This window comes from Pleurodeles waltl, chromosome 7, assembly GCF_031143425.1.
Source record: "Pleurodeles waltl isolate 20211129_DDA chromosome 7, aPleWal1.hap1.20221129, whole genome shotgun sequence".
NCBI classification, from domain to species: Eukaryota; Metazoa; Chordata; class Amphibia; order Caudata; family Salamandridae; genus Pleurodeles; species Pleurodeles waltl.
The window spans coordinates 431267169-431287948 of record NC_090446.1 but is presented as its reverse complement, the minus strand read 5'-3'; the positions used below and the strand labels follow the sequence as shown (position 1 = coordinate 431287948).

Here is a 20780-nt window from a genome sequence, read left to right as displayed (position 1 = left end):
CTGGTAGCTCAACCGATTGATTCAGGTGAAAAGCGGATACCACTTTTGAAAGAAACTTTGAGTGACTACGAAGTACTACCTTATCCTTATGTGTTTGGAAAAAAAAATCTTTTAAGGTTAATGCCTCACATGTCTTAGTAAAGTGATTGCCACCAAAAATGCTACTGTCCAAGAAAAAAACACTGGATTGAACATTTATGTAAAGGTTCAAATTGAGGTCCCATAAGTCTGGTAAGCACAAAAGTAAATTCCTTGTTGGTGCTGGAGGCATTGTGGGTGGAATCACTCTTTTAAGACCTTCCATAAATGCTTTAATAACTGGGATTTTGAATAATGTTGAATGTTGCCTATTTTGCCAAATGCAGCCGTATTGAGGTATATGCTAGGCCACAAGTTTGCAAGTAGAGCAAATAGCAAACAATATCTTGAATAGTTACATTAAACGGATCAATTTGTTTGTTTTGATAACAAACCTTTTCCATTTAGCGGAATAGCATGCTCTGGTTGTGGGTTTGCGTGCTTCCTTAGAAATGGCCTTGCATTCAGGAGGTAAGCTAAATATCCAAACTCTGTGACCTCAGGTGCAAAAGTGCAAGGTTGAGTTCTTTGGGATTTGGGTGTCTGATTTCTCCATGGTTCTGAGAGAGAGGTTCAGGCGAAGGGGAAGCTTCTCATGTGGAACTACTGAAAGTTTGAGTAGTGTTGTGGACCATGGTTGATGTGCCCAAGTTGGAGCAACCAGAATGAGGGGGATATAGGATTGTCTGAGCTTCCTCACCACGTAGGAGAGGGAGAGGTAGAAAAGGAGAGCAAATATTCCTAACCAATTCATCCATACAGCATTGCCCTTAGAGAGGGGTTGTGGGGGCCTGGAGGCAAATTTTGGGCATATTGAGTTGTTTGCTGTTGCGAACAGTATGTGTGGAAATCCTAACTGATGGAAGTATTTTCATAGGACTTGAGGGTAGAGTTCCCACACGTGGACTTTCTGTCACATCCTGCTGAGTAGGTCGGCAGGATCATTGCCCGTCTCTGGGAGATGTTCTGCTAACAGCTGAATGCGGTGTCGAATTGCCCAATGCCAGATTGTCTGAGCTAGTCGAGACAACTACAGAGAGTGTCCCCCTCCCTGTTTTTGTAAATAAACCATGGATGTTGTATTGTCCATTTGGACTAGAACAGTCTTGCCTTGGAGGTGAATTAGAATAGCTTTGAGTGCTAAGTGAATTGCCTGAAGCTCCAAGTAAATTATGTGTAGAGCTTGATGTTTGGTGTTCCACATCCCCCGTATTGAGTAATTCAGGAGATGAGCAACCCAACTTGTAAGGGAGGCGTCCTCTGTGAGAGTGAGCTAGGGAACAGGGTCTAGAAATGGCTGCCATTTTGTCAGATTTTGTGTATTCCACCACTGCAGAAAAGAGTGGGTGGTGCTGTCTACCAACACTAGATCATGTAACTAACCCTGTGCTTGAGACCACTGACTTGCCAGACACTCCTGTAGCAGACGCATGTGTAGTGGTGCATATGGCACTATTGCAATACAAGAGGCTATCATCCCTAGAATTCTGTGGACTGTTTGTACTGGAAGACATTGACTGGGGAGTACTTGACTCAACAGAGTTGTTATATTCTAAATCCTGATTGTATTGGGGTAGGCTAGCCCTAATTGAGTGTTTAGAAATCTCCTAGATAGAGATGTATTTGAGATGGTTGTAGGTGTGATTTATGAATGTTGACGGTAAACCCTAACTGGTGTAGAAGATGAATGGTTGTCTGTGTGTGCTGCTGACATTGCTGAAGGAAACTGGATTTGGTAAGCCAGTCGTCCAGTTTTGGGAAGACATGCGCTGCAACAACTGCGAGGCATTTTGTGAATACACCAAGTGCAGTTGTTACTCCGAATGGGAGGACTTTAAACTGGTAATGTCTGCCTTGTATGAATAGTGGTATTACATCTTCTAGAGTGATCATATGAAAATGCTGTGGTAGGATGTATTGATTCAGTGGTCTGATATCTAGAATTGGACGAAGGGACCCATCTTTTTTGGCAATGAGAATATACAGAGAATAAACTCCTTTTCCCTTTTGATGATTGAGAACTAACTCTATTGCTCCTTTGTGAAGGAGAACCTGTACCTCTTGATTTAATAATTGTAAATGTTCTAGAGAGAGTTTGTGTTTTTTTGGTGGTACATTTGGAGGTGTGGTTATGAGCTCCAGGCAATAACCATATTGGATAATGTCCAACACCCACTGGTCTGTTGTTACATTTTGCCAGCTGGGGAAAAATTGCTGTAGATGTCCCCAGACAGGTGTTGTGTGATCGGGGGGAATGAGGAGAGAGTCTCTGTTTTGAGGTGGAAGGGATGGTACGGGTGGAGGCCCCTTTTCCTCTACCTTTGGAATTGTTACCCCTATATGATCCTCTATAAAAACCTTTTGAAGGGGATGGCAGATGTTGCTGTCTGAAAGAGGTAGAGGATTCGGATGTTGCTTGTCTATTACTTTATTTGAAAGTTGTTTTATGAAAGGAGCCTTGGCTGCAAGGTGTTTGTAGAGCTCCCGTAGACTTTGCAACATCAGCATCTTTTTTCATTTTTTCTAGAGCTTGGTCTACTTGTGGACCAAAAAGTAGTTGCGGCTTGCAGTAAAGAGAAGGGTGCGGGGCGGCGCTCGGGGAGTTGGGGGAATAAAAATGAAATAAAAAAAATAAAATACTTACTTCCATCGCCGCCACACCGCTCCATCCACTCCTCTGCTGCAGGCAGAGGCTTCCAGCCTGCCCAGGGGCCAATACTGATGCTGGCTGGGAGCACCCAGCAAGGGTGCTCCCAGGCAGACTGGGAGCCTGTGCATGCACTCTCTAGCTCGGCAAGTTCAGTGCTCATCACAGCCTGTGGCCCTGCCCCTTTTACCCAAAAATGATAATAAACACAGTTTATTATGTTTTTTTGCTAAAAGGTTTGCAGCTGCAGCTGCTGGCAGGGGGGTGACGCTCCTCTGCCATAATGGAGGAGCCTCCCCTGCCAAAAAGATGTTTCTGATCAAAGGGGGAATTTAACAGAGTTTGTTGGACTTCTGGTTTAAAACCTGATATACGCAGCCATGCGTGACAGCATAATATAACACTTGTATTTATTTTCCTGGCAGCTGTATCTACTGCATCAAGAGCAGATTTAATACAATTGTTGGAAATCAACTTGCCCTCTTCTGGGAGATGTTGAATAAGATCTTCCATTTCATCTCAGTATGCCCTGTCATATCTTTCCAATAGGGCTTGTGTGTTGGCAATTCTCCAGTAATTGGCTGGTTGAACCCCCACCCTTTTGCCTGAGGCGTCAATGAGCTTTGACACCTTGTATGGAGGAGGTGCGTCCCCAGAAGTTTGAGAATTAGCTCTTTTACAGCATTAGAGACTACTAAGGAATCTGGTGAATTCTGTCCCTTAATATAAGAAGGATCTGATGGGGCTAGTTTATATTTTTTGTCAAACCTGGGTGTAATTATTCAGGCGCAAACAGGGTCTTTAATAATTTCATCTGCATGCATTGTCATCCCCATTAACATAGACAGATATTGAGAAGCCCTGGTGATAAAAGAAAGGGTTTCAAATAGATTCATCTTCTATAAGGACCTTATGCAATGGGACCTGATGGTATGCAGCTGCCCTAGCTACTAGCTCATCTGGTGAAGAAGGTTTTGCCGGATATAAATCAGATTCTGTGTCCCATGGTGGCTCAATATCATATGTGGCCCAAGGATCTAATGATGGTTGTTGTGTGCCATCTTTGCTCGCCTGATCTTCTACATAGGAGTGTGGTGTTTTTTTGTGTATTAAATCTTCTGCCTCCGAGTGTGAATAATGTGGTGAAGGAGGTGGATGTGGAGAGGGTGGTAAAGATGGAGGTGGTGGATTGGTGGCAATGACCTTTTCCTTTTTCTTCTGTGGAGGTAATTGGACATCCATAGGCTCCTCAAATGAAGTCTGTAGCTAAAGATGGAAATCTTTTGCAACAATCGTACCAGTATTTGGCTCAATATGTATAGTCTTTTGTTTACGATCGAGCTTTTCTGCAATAGTCTGGCATAAATAGGATCTGGCAACAAAACAGATGGTAGCGATCCAAATGGCAAAATGTTCAGATCCGAAGAATGTTTTAGTTTTGATGCCGAAAAACTTGATGCTGATGTTGATGGGACCGAAAACAACCAAGGTTGGGTCGGTGCTGAAACCTTCAAGGTTATTTTACTAGAGGAGTCTTTAAGCTTGGCCTTCGGTGCCGAGCCGGGAGGCGAGACATCTTTGGCAATGATTCGGTGCCGACCATGGCCTGCTGGCAGTGGTGGCCCGATAGTCTTAGTCTCTGCTGGAGCACAATGCTTCCTTGGTATATGAGCCTTTGTACTCACTGCATGCTGCGCCGATGGTACTTGTTGTGTCTGCACACCATATTCAGCCTCAGATCCCGATTCCGATATAGATAAAGCTTCCTCTTCCTCCGCCGTAGCCTTGTGGAACTCTTCCTGCAGCTCGATGTTCTGGATACCGAAGATATACGGTGTCTCCTCAAGATATTTCTGCTGCATTACTCTTCAACATGCCTGACGATCTTGCAGCGTCTTCTACGACCGAAACAATCAACAGGCCTCACAGTCCTCTTCGTTGTGATCCGTTGATAAACAAAGGTTACACACGGAGTGGAGGTATGCATGGGGGTATTTGGCGCGACACCTAGGGCAAAAACAAAAAGGTGTCAGTTACATCAGCAGCGAATATCGAAGTGTGGAAAAAAAAGAGAGGCCCAAAGGCCGAGGACGTTGACTCGACGAAGTGTGTTTTGCGTCATAACTTCGCAGTATGTGAATGAAATGCGATTGAAAACAATACCGAAAAGTATAGAAGTCAAAGTTATTCTGAAGGGGGCTCAAAGCAGTTTTGAACCGGAGCCCCGAAGAACATATACGAACCTGATGACGGAAAGAAAACAATCTAACAATGGAGTCGATGCCCAGGTGCAGTATCACCAAAAGGAGGGGTCACTTTACCTCGTGACTCTGATGACTTCTTCAAAGAAAACCAACTTGTACACATCCTGACCCAAAACTAAATGGCAGAAGTATGCAGAGCATGTTTATCTACAGCCACACAGGCCATTGAACGTACTTAACCAATTCTGATGAGCTTGGTCTTAAAAATTACATAAAAATATATAAATTGGTCTTGAGTTATTCCTTTGAGTGCGTGAGTTGCAAGATTGATGCTGTGAGTACAACAAATGCTTTGCACTTCTCCAAGATTCGCCTAACTGCTTGATCAAGCTACCATAAAAATTAGAGCACTAGATGGTCTAAACTTTACCCCTGTAAACCAACGTGTGGTTGCCTTGACCCTTCATCTCCTCTCAGTCAGCCGAATCATAACGGAAGAGGAGGCCTACGGAATTGGTAATGCACCAATGCATAGCTGCACCCACATCTATTCTCTTCCCTGCAGTATCAATCTGCTTACTCACCTTGTCAGGAGGCGAAGTGTCACCCATGGCCTGGACTGCTGTCCATTTCCTAGCAGTGAGACCACTAGGGGGTCTGGGTGGGCGTGACCCCTAATGTAGAGTGGGATGGATGGGGCAGGCTTGATCTTCTTTTCTATATGGGGTGTGACTTCCCAGGACTTAACAGGGTACTTGAAAATCCCTGGGGTGGATTTTTATCATGCCCTTAAACATGTGAAGGTATTGAACAGAACACTCTGTATTTGAGAGCGTCTCCACCAAATAATTATCATCCTTGTGGGTGATGTATAGGTCCACCTTAAGGTAGGATCTGCGTGTTGAATAATGTTGTGGTACACAATGGTGTCTTCTGGCAGGGAGGCCCTGACTGATATGTGTTCTACATATGGGTCTGTCTGAGGGCCCACATCATAAACCCCTCAAGGATCGTCCGAGGGCCCAGAGTAGATTGGGACAAAGTCCTCAGCTGGGGAACAGGGGCTAGGACTTCCCCTGTCGGAGTATGACTCTGGTGACCCCTGAGGAGAAGACATAGGAGGTGAGGGCAGAGATGGCGGTGGAGGATGTAAAGAAGACAGTGATGGTGGAGGCGGTGGTAGAGGTGTGTAGGAGGAGGAGGAAGAGCAGAAGCTTTTTCCTTAGGCCTCTTGGGGGGCAAAATTTCCTCAATAACAAGTCTTCACTTCATTGACAGGGTTTTCTCTAAGATAGCGATTTTGCCTGTGCGAGGGTGGATGATGATACTCCTATGTCTTTTGTCCAGCTCCTGCTGCAGTTTCTCGAGGATTGGGCTTTTCTCAATGTTGTGAGTAAGTGGCTTCAGAGCCGATGGTGGTTTCGGTCATGATAGTAGCTGTTTCGGTGCAGATGGCACTTTCGGCTTCAAGGGTCAAGCCGGCATTGAGGGTTCAATACTGATGGGTGTCCTCGGACTCGAGGTTGGCAGAGGATCGAGGCCTCTAAAAGGGTCTTTCCTGAGATCCAAAGCCTTGCTTCAGTGTTGACCAGCGGTCGGAGGCAGTAGTGTACCAAAAGGTACCAGTGGCTTAGGATTAAGGCTGGATGCTCATTCTCTGGAGGGGCTGTGCTTGACTCTGCCAGGTAGCTGCTTGTGGGCTTTGAGAAGGACTTGAGAATCAACAGTACCATACGCAAAGTGGTCTTCAAATGGGGACTAGAAACACAGGTGGATGGAGCACCGTTCGGTGCATCTGCTTCCAAAACATCATCTTCCTCTTGCTCAGAGATGTCAAGAGTCAATGATCTCAGGAGTGGGCTAGCGTGCTGGGAGGCAAGGTGAATGAGCTGAGTCCTCTTCATCTGTGCCAAGAGAGTCAGCCTTACTGAAGATGTCTGGCATTCTGAGGAGGATTTTGACATTCTGCTATATGCCCAGTGAGTGTCTGGCCACTAATGCCACGTTTTCTTGCTGCTGAACACTGAGCAGTGGCCTCACCAGCTTCTATTGTGCTCTGGTGAGAGGCAAAGATTGCAGACAGTGTGTAGAGCAGCTTCATTCTCCATAGGTAGACTGGAGCATACGGTGGCCCAGTGGGCCTTGATGGCCCAGCAGCCCAGTTGCCCGACAATCATGAATTCAAGGAGTAGAAAAGTCACCACTAGAAGTAAGAAGTGAGTGGAAGAGTATTCTCGCAATAAGATGGAAGGCAACGAACTCTGAGGCCAAAACAGGAACCTACAAATTAATTGGACCAGGAGCAATGTTGTTTCACATCCGAACCAGATGGTGGAGAAAAACAATCTAACAATGCACGTGGGGCCTATAAGCCTCCACAACCAGAGGAAGAGTCACTGAGACTTCGTGACTCAAAATAATTCTTAAAAAAACAAAACCTGCAAATGCCTAAGCCCAGCATTAGATGGCAGGAGTGTACAGATCATGAGTATCTATAGCCACACAGGCTACGCACACTGGGACTGCCTGAAAGTGTCACACATGAAAGGTGGAGCCACTTGGAAGCAATGTACAACACGGTTCAATGCATGGAAAGCAGAGCAGAGCAGACAAAAAACACAGATACAAGAATCAAGCAGAGTTTGGGAGATACTTGAATGCATGGGAAAACACTGCATGGTGACAAGAGATTGACAGGAGTTATAAAGACAATTTTACACCATCCTCAGAGGCTGCAAGCCTATGAAAATCATTGAAGGCAAGCTTGACTTTCCCTGACAGGGAGTCCTGTAATATAAACTCAGTGTCTGCAGAAGTCCTCCTTAGGTCTCCTGCTATCATAGGGCTCTCTGGGTCCCAGCCAACCTCCCCGTCAATGGGAATCATACAGAATATTCACAAGGAAAGGCAGAAAATGGGTGGGAGATGAGGTTGGTGGAGGGGCTTAGTACAGCTGCTGTGTTTCGTCCATGTCATAGACCTGACTCCTCCTGTGTAACTCCATTGGTGGACTCGAAGCCCCAGTCTGAGGACAGGCAGAAGTCTGGCTTTCTCTCTTTCGCACCTGCAGAGAAAAAAAACAACAAGCTTATACACTGAGTTACAAGTCAGCACTGCAGGGTAATTTCCACCCATTGCCTGGAATGAAAGAGTAACGTACTACATACTCCCACATTTCTTACACTGTCTAGATCAATAAAGTTGATAATTTGCTTCAAGTCGTGACTTTCAACCAGTCTTGGTCTATTAGCAACAAAGGCCTAATTACAATGAATTAATGAGGAGGTAACCAGAGGTAATACAGTTTGCAAGTTTTTTACACAGGACTTTCATCTGCTCAAACCTGACAAAATGTTTATGGGAAAAAGGAGTCACTTGATGCAAAAAAACTAATTCTTTACGTTTTTGTACATTTCGAAGTGGCACAGTCATAAAGGACCAATATTCCCAATTTCTGGTGGTAATTACACATGCAGGGTCAGTTCTTCGGGTTTCAGGAATTTCAATGCACTTTACTGCATTTTTTGGAAAGGGGTCTAATCTCACAATTAAACAAGACCCAGCACACTTTATTCAATTGGCTGAAAGCTCCAGGAAACACTCTTGTCTTTAAAAATTCTCTTACTCATTCTCATTCTTTATGTGGGGTTCTCCTTTACCTTGCCTCTTTCTCCCAATCTCTCTTTTACACTTTATCTTCCATTTAGTCTCTTTTCTGTTTCATCTTTCTTGTCTCTCACCTTTCCTTCACTATATACATTACCTAGTTCATTCATGTTCTTCATCTGTCTTTTTTCTAATATTTTATTCTTCTCTCCTTCAGTCCTTCTCTCACTCATTCTCTTTTACCTTCTCTCGACCTTCCACTCTCCCCCAGTCACTGTCCACCCTCAAAGCTTGCCTCTGCCTCACATCTTTTCACCTCAACCAACGTCTTAGTCTAATTGATAGTAGTGCCCCCAGTTAGGATATGGGGTTATATTCATGCTAGTTATTCTCAACCATCATTCTAAGGGCCTGGAATTGTATAGCACAAGGACTGAGTTGCAGATTGACAATTAGTAAAGTTAAAACTGTGCACATGTAATGGATCAATCAGTCCATGGGGTCGTGTGTACCTGGTCTCAGTTAGAGAGCGGGAAAGAAACCTCAGCCCTAATCTGACTAAATTGGTGTAAAACGTATAAAGGTGTAAATTGTCTGCAAATAGGCAAATAGCACTGCCGTATTAGTTTGCAGGATTTAACTGCTTTCTTTGACGTGAAATTGAGATTTTGAAACAACTGTAGCAGAATATTACTCATAACCAAGATTTATAACCTAATTAGCATGGGTATGATGGAAAAAAATGAAAAGAGAAATGATAAAAGGGCTCAATACATATTTAAAAACTATAGGTCTTATGAATTGCATGCCCAGATATTTTAACTTCTAATAAACTGACTCAACGTAGGCTTGCAGCAGACATGAAGAGCTGGTGTGCCGCTGGTGTGCTAAAGGAGCATCAAAGGCAAGCTTATCTGCAGCCTTTCACACAGCTGGCCTTCCCCTGCCCACTGCATTCCCAGCTGCTGCTCAGTGCACTCCTGCAACACCACACCATACAGAGGGACCCTTCACATGCGCCACCAGCAGGTTCTCATGCACTCTCCCATACACTAAACCCACCACTCCCATACAACAGCACCCAGCACCCCTCTGCTCACACTCACAAAAACCATCCCCTCGCTCTCACTCACACAGACCAACCACCACTCATGCAACATGTCATAACTGCATGCATGCTCCTCAACACCCACTTGTTCACCAAACACACCATGGAGATATGGAACCTAATGCACAAACACCTTCTAGACCTGCTGTTCTGCACTGGAAACATGGCTAAACCTAACCTCTGCATACCATCCCTACCAGATACAACATTGCCAGGCAAGACCATCAGCACAAGACCAGGGGCTGATTCACCATCATATTCAAAGGCACCGTTATGTGCACCACCTACACAGACATCCCACCAGCTACATAGAACACATCATGCTCAAAATATCACATCCAACTTCTCCCCCCATTTTGTCAGTGACACTACAGAACTCGTGCCACCCCCTCATCATCAACACCAGCATCTTCATCCTCCTTGGACACCTTAACTGTCACCTAGAAGAGTTCATCAACCCAAACTCTGTGGCTCTTCTAAAAGACGTCAGAATCCTCAGCCTCGCCCAACATGTTACCGAAAACACCCCCCCACCACTGCTGGACACCTATTGAATCCAATTTTCTCTACAATCAGCAACATCAATGTCAATAAGCCAGCAACTATGACCCAGACAGATCATGCCCTCTTAAGTTTAAATATACCAAACCTGCACCACCACAGACCTACCACCACCAGGCCTGCCTGCAACAGCTGGAAAAGTTTTAAAGATAAGGATCAGACTTCCACCCTCTCTGCTCACTGGTCCAAGCACACCAGTAGCAGACAGCTATCAAGAACCTCATCAGCTGGATCCCCTCAAGCACAACCCAATAGCAAGAGTTCGACCTCAGCCCAGTTGGTAAACAGAGGACCTCAGGCTGATGAAACGACACTGCAAGGAACTGGAATGAAAACGGAGAACACATCAAGACACCACAGAAGACATCTTCAAATCTGCCTTAAGATGCTACCACCAGCAGATACGAACATCAAGTAACCAGTCTTGCGGACCAGATTGATGGCTGCACAAACAGCTGCAAGTAAATCTCTACCATTATCAAAGATTTCACTGCATCTTATGCTGCCTGCAGCAGCATCACCCCCTTGCAAGCCCTTTACAACAAGCTCTCGGAATTCTTGCTCAACAAAATCACTTCCACATATGGCAGCTTTGAACCTCATCTTGACCCTGTCATCATCGCAAGTCAACTTCCCATCATGGCAAAAAAACTAACCCTGACCTTGTGGCAGGCCACCACTACCGTCAAAATTACCATTACCATCAAGAACATCCACTCTGGGGCACCTTAAGACCCTTGCCCCCACCACTCTTTAACCAAATGACTCCTCCCAATCAGTAAGGCACTAAAACGCAACCTCAACACGTCCTTTGACTCAGCCACGTTCCCAGACAACTGGAAACATGCCACCACCACACCCCTTGTCATGACCCCCCTCTTGCGCCCCCTGTACAGCCTTAAATCTTGATTGCCTGCTCTCATGCAGTATTCACAGTGAAGCCTTTAAATGTACAATATTGTGAATAACTGTGTAATCCTTGTATGCTGAGAACTGTTTGTGAACTGTTCTTCTTGTTATTTCAAGTGCACTACATCCATACCAACACAAAAGGTCCAAGGAGTGCAGACTTTTACACAGTGTTGCAAGGCGGCAGAGCAGGACCGGTGCTGCATGTCTTTCTTTTCTTATTTTGTCCCAACCCCCCTTCCCTTCAAGGGCAGTGCATCATGTAAGGGTTTAGGGTTCCTTGATCATGGGCTGCACTCCGGGGGAATAAAAGGTCCAGCATTGCCTCCGCAGTAGGAACCAGGTGAATGTGTAACACCCTTGCTCAAGATACCATTGGCTGACCACGCCCTTCAAAAACAGAAACATCTCTCTAGTACCATATTAGCCAAGGTCTCACAGAAAATTGCCAACCAACACCTTGCTCACCACACTAATCTATTAAGATTCAGGCCCAATCAAAGTACCAAAGTACAGAATCCGCAATCATCTCTGCCACAGATGACATATGCATGGCCCTTGACAGAGGAGACATGGCAACCCTCATTCTCCTGGACCTCTCTGCATTTGACATGGTCTTACACCCCATCCTCATCAGGTGCCTGCACAAGGTTGGCATCCAAAGATGGACACTCCACTGGATACAGCACAAGCTATCAGCCTGGCACTTTAATCCTTGAAAGCCCACAAACTTATCTGTGGAGAGCGTCAAGGTTTATTGCTTAGCCCCATCCTCTTCAAAGCATACTTAATACCTCTGCTCAAAGCCACTCGCGCACATAACATCAATATCCTCTCCTATGCTGATGATATGCAACTCATGTTCTCCCTCTCGGACACAAGAAGTCCACAAAGTCCACTGCCCGCATGATGGACGTCCCTAACTGCAAAAAAGCCAACTGTCTAAAGCTCAGCATCAACAAGACAGAAGTAGTGATCTTCAGCAAGAACTCCTCTCCATGGGGCTTCAACTAACAAGCGAAATTCAGTCCCACATCTAGGCCAGCACCCAGCCAGGAACCTTGGAATCATCACTGACAGCAAATTGGACATGAGCACACAAGTCAAAACCATCACTGCATTATGCTTCTACACCCTGAATATGCTGTGGAAGATTTTCTAATGGCTCTACAGCAACACTAGAAAAACGATCACTTTAGTCCTTAATCACCAACATGTTGGACTAGAGGAACACCTTCTATGCCGGGATCACTAAGCAACTAACCAGAAGAATACAAACCATCTAGAACTCTGCAGCCTGGCTTATCCTCAACCTCATACATATAACACACTTCACACTACACCTGAGAGAGCCCAAATGGATCCCCATACACAAACGTGCTCAATTCAAACTCCTCTCACACACATTCAAGGGACTACACAACATAGGCTCCATCTATCTGAACAGTTGCATCTCTTTCCACCAACCATCCAGACATCGAAGGACTCCTGTGTGCATATAAGCCACGCTTACACAGAACGAGATCGGGAAAACTGGTGTTTACTTACATTACTCCTACAGTGTGGAACGATTTCCCACTACACCTCAGATTCTCCTTATTTTTTCTTGAATTCTGCAGTAAGCTGAAGACCTGGCTTTCAATTAATCAGCCTACTCTTGGCAAGGCTAGGCAGACACATCTGGTCAGCACTGGGATACCCTTGTGCGTGACAGTGCGCTTTACAAAAACACATAACATAAATAGGGATATTTCGACAATTGTAGGGGTACAGTTGTAAAACAGTGACTGTTCATTAGAACGCATGGCTTTTCAGCCAATTGTCCATTAGAAATGTGCTGTAAAATGCAACATCTGGTACCACTGTTTCAACATTTTGTCAGGAGCTGAACCTACCAGAAGAAGGTTGGGCTCCCTCTGCCAGTGCAATTCTCAGTAGGTATTTACCCTCCCATAAATGCCAAAGTTTAGCAGTCGGCTCTGCTATATGTCCTGTCTCACTTCACCCCTTTTCTCTATCCAGTCTCTTCATCTTCCGCTTTCCCCACCATTCTCAAACTCAACTTTACACTTACGCAGGTGCCCACACACAGACACACACACACACTCTCTCAGTTCCTTCCACCTCCTACATAATCCTTCCTTCCATTCCTTTTTCTGTCACTCCTACACTCCTTCCCATCTCTCACAAACTCTTTCTCCTTCTCTCGCCCTCTCTCTCTGTCCAGTATCTTCTTATATGGGTAGGTAGTCACTATCCTGGGTTCTACCAGATGCTGGACGTATGCAGAGAGACACAGGTGGGGTGCTGCTCACAATTCTTTGATTTGAGTGTGCAGACAGTAATCCCTACAGTAGGCAGCTTGAAGCAGCAGACACTTAGGCTGGACTTTCCTTTGTATGAGACTGATGCGCTGGTAAAGAACCAAACCGTATCTGATATATGCCAAGCCTAGAGCTGACAAGGATTTGTAGACAGAGTAGATACCACCCTGGTTTGAATTTCGTACTTGGCCTTTGGCATAGAAAAGTAAACCTGCATAAAACTGCTTAAAAACGAGAAAGGCTACACCGACACATAGATTACCAGCCTCAATTAAAGCACTTCACCCAACCCTATATATATGTGGGTCAACTATGCCATCCTTGAGTCTCCATGTCTATTCTACATCCCTTGTGTCTGTAGACAGAGGAAATAGTATCTGCCTCCACTCCAACTTGACTTTCACCAACTCTGTTAACTTCCCTTTGTATTTCTAGTCTCTTTCCCCTAGCTCTGTATAAAGAGAGTTGATGTTCCAATGTCACCTTTCCACATTTTCTTCTCTATCATTTCTGCTCTCCTATCTCCGTTCCCCCTGGCACTTTGTATAAAAGGGTAACAAGCCCTCTTACACTATTTCAAGTCCTCGCTACTGGGCTTGTTTTTAAAAGGTTTCTAGTCCATCCTTCTTGACTTGGTCACATCCTGTTTTCTAACCCCAGTTTATTGATCCTAAGCCCATCTCCACAGATGCAGAGGCTCACCCACTAATCTCCCTCAAACCTGTGTACTTGGAATTTTCATCTGGTAGGTGACTGATACAGTCAAGGCTTACCAGGCTTTCTGAGGTACACACCAGACATGTTTCAATCCCACTTGTCTGGCAAGTGATTTTCTCTGCCTAAGAAAGGACCTTTGAGATGTGCAAACATAATATGTGATTGATTCAACCCTATCTTTTTAGATGCAGCTGATGAACAGGTGATTGTCAGTCTTTCCAAGACATACCAGTCCTTTCAGAGTACGGAAGTGACATATTTCAGACCCCTGCCAGGCTGTAATAGTCTGATATGCGACTGACTCCACCTCTGGTCTTTTTAAGGCACTGACTTAAAATATAATTCAACCCTCCTTAGGTCTATGGAGTCTTTACAGGTACATACATGACTTGTATTAACCTTTACCTCTGTATTACAGCACTAGTCTTTTAGAGACCTTCCGTCCTTTCTTGAGAATGTCATACTTACGAACAACATTGAGGTGTTGGGAGCATCTTTCTGCATTCACTCGCCCACCATCATCTAAGAACCGGCAACAGAACTGGACCTCATGGTCCTGGAGAGATGGAACAAAGGTAAAGAATGTCATCAAGAGGTTTTCTGAACGGTTCTCTGTAATTTGATAGGTTGGAGTTGAGGGATCCTGGGCAGGAACTAGACCGCCAAAAGGATATCTCTGAATTGGCATCCGCTTGTCTCCATGCCTCTTCTCCCAGGTCATCTCAGTTTTTTGGGGAAAGGCCCCTTTGAGGGAGCAGGACAGGATCAGCAGCTCACCAGCAACGCACTCTTTGGGCACATCCAGACCAGACACAGAGTAATATGTTTTATTATCTAAGATAAAAGTGAAAAGAGACAGTGGAGAGGTGAACTCTTCCCCATGGAAGTCAGCATTCACTAAAAGCAGCTTTTCATATCCCCAGTCCGCCCATACACATGGCACAAAGGATGCCTGAAATAAAAAGCAATATTTCACAACACCTCTCCCCAGCAGAGATGTACCCAACACTATGGAAGTAATCTTGGGAGAACAACCCTTCACCACTCTCCACAGCTGACCCCAAAATAAGTATTTTCAGTCAAATGAATACTCCCAATACATCTCCATAACCCCAGCACTACCACATTAGAAATAACTGTTGTAGAATAGAGCATTACAGTCATAAGAATCTCTCACCATAGTCTCTTGTGGACCCATCTTGCAGAAATTCATGTTTGTAACAAATTCCCTTAGAGTACAGCAGTGGTGTGTCACTCCCTTAGAAGTAATTCCTCTAAGACTACTGCACCTACAAAACAACCTAATTGAGGAGGTGTGTGCTGAAAAGAACGACTTCTTTTCATCCCTTACCCAATATCATTTTTCCAAAAATTGTAGACACTCACAGAGATTATCATTGATGATGTAACATGGGTGATATCCTCAGAACATAAGTCCCCTATATCTACTCCTCCCGCTCTCTTCCTTCTCTCAGTTGCAACTCCTCAGGTGAAGTAACTATTTTATGAGCCTCTAATGCAGGAGTATATACAAACCTCATACAAAAGCCACACTTTTCCTTGTGCAAGCTCTCTTGCCAGCAGGCTCTGTGTGAGAAACCCTTTCTGTTTGTTTTTGTTGAAGAGACCGAGGGGTAAGGGTAGGCAGCAGTACGTGACTGTGCAAAAGGAATGTGGGACTTATGTTTTTACATGCAAGATGTCAGTTAATGCCTAAGAACTGAGAGCAGCCAGTTTTAATGAGTAAGTAGAGAGCATATCCTACGGACCTCTGACTCCTGTCAAAGCACCCACTCTTCCATTCTCACAAACATATTGCCTCGAACTCCCATTTGCACTCAAATCAACGTCACAACTCTGCTGCAAATTATTAGCACATAAATCCTATGATGAGGTGCGTACCAGCAAACACTAAACAATCGGTATTTACTGGTTGTACAATTGGCACCAAGAAAGTTGCATATTTTGCTGCCTATCTTAATACATGACTAGTGTTAAAGAAACATCAGTCGAAAACTGACCCAGTTAGACATTTCTGGTGCCACAAGCTCATAGGCCTATCTACCTACACTGAGATGTGCAAGGATCTAAGTTTACTCTGGTATCACAGATAAAACTCGAAGACACAAAATGGTAATGCCAATGGGTCTAGCTTATAACAAAGTGTTCCTCTGTAGTTACTAGTGAGTTTAGGAACTCAGTACCTCATCTTATAATACACACACTCTGGGCCTCATTTTGAGTTTGGTGGGCAGCGGAGGCCGCCCGCCAAACTCTTTAGGACGGAATCCCGCCATTCAGGTTTTACCCCTGCTGGCCCTATTATGAGCTTTCCGCTGGGCCAGCGAGCAGAAACAGCGTTTCAGCTCACAGGCTGTAGGAGGCTGGACTGGCTTGTAGTGAGTACCAAGGGGTACTTGCACCTTGCACCAGGCCCAGTTATCCCTTATTAGTGTATAGGGTGTCTAGCAGCTTAGGCTGATAGATAATGGTAGCTTAGCAGAGCAGCTTAGGCTGAACTAGGAGACGTGTGAAGCTACTACAGTACCACAAGTGTCACTTGCACAATATCATAAGAAAACACAATACACAGTTATACTAAAAATAAAGGTACTTTATTTTTATGACAATATGCCAAAGTATCTTAGAGTGTACCCTCAGGGAGAGGATAGGAAATATACACAAGATATATATACACAATAGCAAAAATATGCAGTATAGTCTTAGAAAACAGTGCAAACAATGTATAGTTACAATAGGATGCAATGGGGAAACATAGGGATAGGGGCAACACAAACCATATACTCCAAAAGTGGAATGCGAACCACGAATGGACCCCAAACCTATGTGACCTTGTAGAGGGTCGCTGGGACTATTAGAAAATAGTGAGAGTTAGAAAAATAACCCTCCCCAAGACCCTGAAAAGTGAGTGCAAAGTGCACTAAAGTTCCCCTAAGGACAAAGAAGTCGTGTTAGAGGAATAATGCAGGAAAGACACAAACCAGCAATGCAACAACTGTGGATTTCCAATCTAGGGTACCTGTGGAACAAGGGGACCAAGTCCAAAAGTCACAAGCAAGTCGGAGATGGGCAGATGCCCAGGAAATGCCAGCTGCGGGTGCAAAGAAGCTTCTACTGGACAGAAGAAGCTGAGGTTTCTGCAGGAACGAAAAGGGCTAGAGACTTCCCCTTTGGTGGACGGATCCCTCTCGCCGTGGAGAGTCGTGCAGAAGTGTTCTCCCGCCGAAAGAACGCCAACAAGCCTTGCTAGCTGCAAATCGTGCGGTTAGCGTTTTTGGACGCTGCTGAGGCCCAGGAGGGACCAGGAGGTCGCAAATTGGACCAGCAGAGAGAGGGGACGTCGAGCAAGACAAGGAGCCCTCTCTGAAGCAGGTAGCACCCGGAGAAGTGCCAGAAACAGGCACTACGAGGATGCGTGAAACGGTGCTCACCAGAAGTCGCACAAAGGAGTCCCACGTCGCCGGAGACCAACTTAGAAAGTCGTGCAAGGCAGGTTAGAGTGCCGTGGACCCAGGCTTGGCTGTGCACAAAGGATTTCCGCCGGAAGTGCACAGGGGCCGGAGTAGCTGCAAAAGTCGCGGTTCCCAGCAATGCAGCCCAGTGAGGTGAGGCAAGGACTTACCTCCACCAAACTTGGACTGAAGAGTCACTGGACTGTGGGGGTCACTTGGACAGAGTCGCTGGATTCGAGGGACCTCGCTCGTCGTGCTGAGAGGGGACCCAAGGGACCGGTAATGCAGCTTTTTGGTGCCTGCGGTTGCAGGGGGAAGATTCCGTCGACCCACGGGAGATTTCTTCGGAGCTTCTGGTGCAGAGAGGAGGCAGACTACCCCCACAGCATGCACAAGCAGGAAAACAGTCGAGAAGGCGGCAGGATCAGCGTTACAGAGTTGCAGTAGTCGTCTTTGCTACTATGTTGCAGGTTTGCAGGCTTCCAGCGCGGTCAGCAGTCGATTCCTTGGCAGAAGGTGAAGAGAGAGATGCAGAGGAACTCGGATGAGCTCTTGCATTCGTTATCTAAAGTTTCCCCAGAGACAGAGACCCTAAATAGCCAGAAAAGAGGGTTTGGCTACCTAGGAGAGAGGATAGGCTAGCAACACCTGAAGGAGCCTATCACAAGGAGTCTCTGACGTCACCTGGTGGCACTGGCCACGCAGAGCAGTCCAGTGTGCCAGCAGCACCTCTGTTTCCAAGATGGCAGAGGTCTGGAGCACACTGGAGGAGCTCTGGACACCTCCCAGGGGAGGTGCAGGTCAGGGGAGTGGTCACTCCCCTTTCCTTTGTCCAGTTTCGCGCCAGAGCAGGGCTAAGGGGTCCCCTGAACCGGTGTAGACTGGCTTATGCAGAATTGGGCACATCTGTGCCCAACAAAGCATTTCCAGAGGCTGGGGGAGGCTACTCCTCCCCTGCCTTCACACCATTTTCCAAAGGGACAGGGTGTCACACCCTCTCTCAGAGGAAGTTCTTTGTTCTGCCATCCTGGGCCAGGCCTGGCTGGACCCCAGGAGGGCAGATGCCTGTCTGAGGGGTTGGCAGCAGCAGCAGCTGCAGTGAAACCCCAGGAAGGGCAGTTTGGCAGTACCAGGGTCTGTGCTACAGACCACTGGGATCATGGGATTGTGCCAACTATGCCAGGATGGCATAGAGGGGGCAATTCCATGATCATAGACATGTTACATGGCCATATTCGGAGTTACCATTGTGAAGCTACATATAGGTAGTGACCTATATGTAGTGCACGCGTGTAATGGTGTCCCCGCACTCACAAAGTTCAGGGAATTGGCTCTGAACAATGTAGGGGCACCTTGGCTAGTGCCAGGGTGCCCTCACACTAAGTAACTTTGCACCTAACCTTTACCAGGTAAAGGTTAGACATATAGGTGACTTATAAGTTACTTAAGTGCAGTGTAAAATGGCTGTGAAATAACGTGGACGTTATTTCACTCAGGCTGCAGTGGCAGGCCTGTGTAAGAATTGTCAGAGCTCCCTATGGGTGGCAAAAGAAATGCTGCAGCCCATAGGGATCTCCTGGAACCCCAATACCCTGGGTACCTCAGTACCATATAATAGGGAATTATAAGGGTGTTCCAGTAAGCCAATGTAAATTGGTAAAAATGGTCACTAGCCTGTTAGTGACAATTTGGAAAGAAATGAGAGAGCATAACCACTGAGGTTCTGATTAGCAGAGCCTAGTGAGACAGTTAGGCACTACACAGGGAACACATACATATAGGCCACAAACGTATGAGCACTGGGGTCCTGACTAGCAGGGTCCCAGTGACACATAACAAACATACTGAAAACATAGGGTTTTCACTATGAGCACTGTGCCCTGGCTAGCAGGATCCCAGTGAGACAGTGAAAACACCCTGACATACACTCACAAACAGGCCAAAAGTGGGGGTAACAAGGCTAGAAAGGGGTTACTTTCTCACACAGGCCCAGTGTAAAACTCATCACAACATTATTACTAGCCGGCGGCAATGATGTGGCGCATCGTGTGCTACAGAACCCATCACGGTTTTTTACTGCCCGGAGCTCTGGCAGTGAAAGTCGCGACAGGGCTGTCATTGGGGGCCCCTGCACTGCCCATGCCAAGTACATGGGCCACCATGGGGCCCCCAACACCCCGTCTCCGCCAACTGTGAGGAATCCACCAGAAAAAGCGTTACCGAAGGTAAGTAACTTGTTCTTCTGATGGATACAACTACCTGTGGATTCCTCACCTTATGAATAGAGTCCCAAAGCAGTACCGCACTCGGAGGTGGGTGCCTGACCGGTCACACCAAGAAATCCTGCAACACAGAACGCGCAAAATGGCCGTCCCTCCTAACTTCCGAATCCAAGCAATAATGCTTTGTGAAAGTGTGGAAGAAAGCCCAAGTTGCCGCCTTGCAAATATTCACTACTGGAACACCTCTAGCTAATGCCGAAGTGGCAGACATAGCCCTGGTGGAATGAGCTCTAATACCCTCAGGAGGAACCCTCTTTACTAGTGAATAACAGATCTTCATGCAAAGAATGACCCACCTGGATATGGTTCTGTAATGGACAGCTTTGCCTTTCATCTTGCCCACATATCTAACGAAGAGTTGGTCATCCACACAAAAGTCTTTTGTTCTTTCAACATAAAAACTCAGAGCTCTTCTAGGGTCTAAGCGATGTCGTCTTTCTTCCTCTTTTGAAGGGTGAGGAGGAGGATAGAAGGATGAAAGAGTAATAAACTGCCCCATACGGAAGGGAGTGACAACCTTAGGAAGCAAAGCCGCCATGGTTCTAAACACCACCTTGTCAGCATAAAATGACGTGAAGGGAGGTTTGACACTAAAAGCCTGAAGCTCACTCAGATGCCTAGCAGACGTGTTAGCAACAAGGAAAACTGTCTCTAAGACTAACAGCCTTAATGAACAAGAATGCTTAAGTTCAAACGGTGAACTCATTAAAAAAGTTAAAACCAAACTTAAATCCCACTGAGGCATGAGAAATGGACTGGGAGGAAACATATTAGTGAGGCCTCTCAAGAACCTAACAACTATAGGCGATTTAAACAAGGAAGGTTGATCAGGAAGGCACAGAAAGGCCGACAGCGCCGATAAATAGCCCTT

At 45.8% G+C, this 20780-nt stretch overlaps 1 protein-coding gene across 1 annotated transcript in view; it reads right to left on the bottom strand.

The window, feature by feature from the left end:
• Positions 1 to 2046: 2046 nt before the first annotated feature.
• The window catches only part of LOC138304146 (uncharacterized), a 621705-nt gene continuing 602971 nt past the window's right edge, over positions 2047 to 20780 (bottom strand). Inside the window, exons 7-8 of the mRNA XM_069243948.1 lie at positions 14623 to 14988; positions 2047 to 7993 (exon numbers count right to left, since the gene is read on the bottom strand). Of these exons, the coding sequence (XP_069100049.1) occupies positions 7902 to 7993; positions 14623 to 14988 (458 nt within the window). The 3' untranslated portion in view covers positions 2047 to 7901. The remainder of the gene's footprint in view (positions 7994 to 14622; positions 14989 to 20780) is intronic.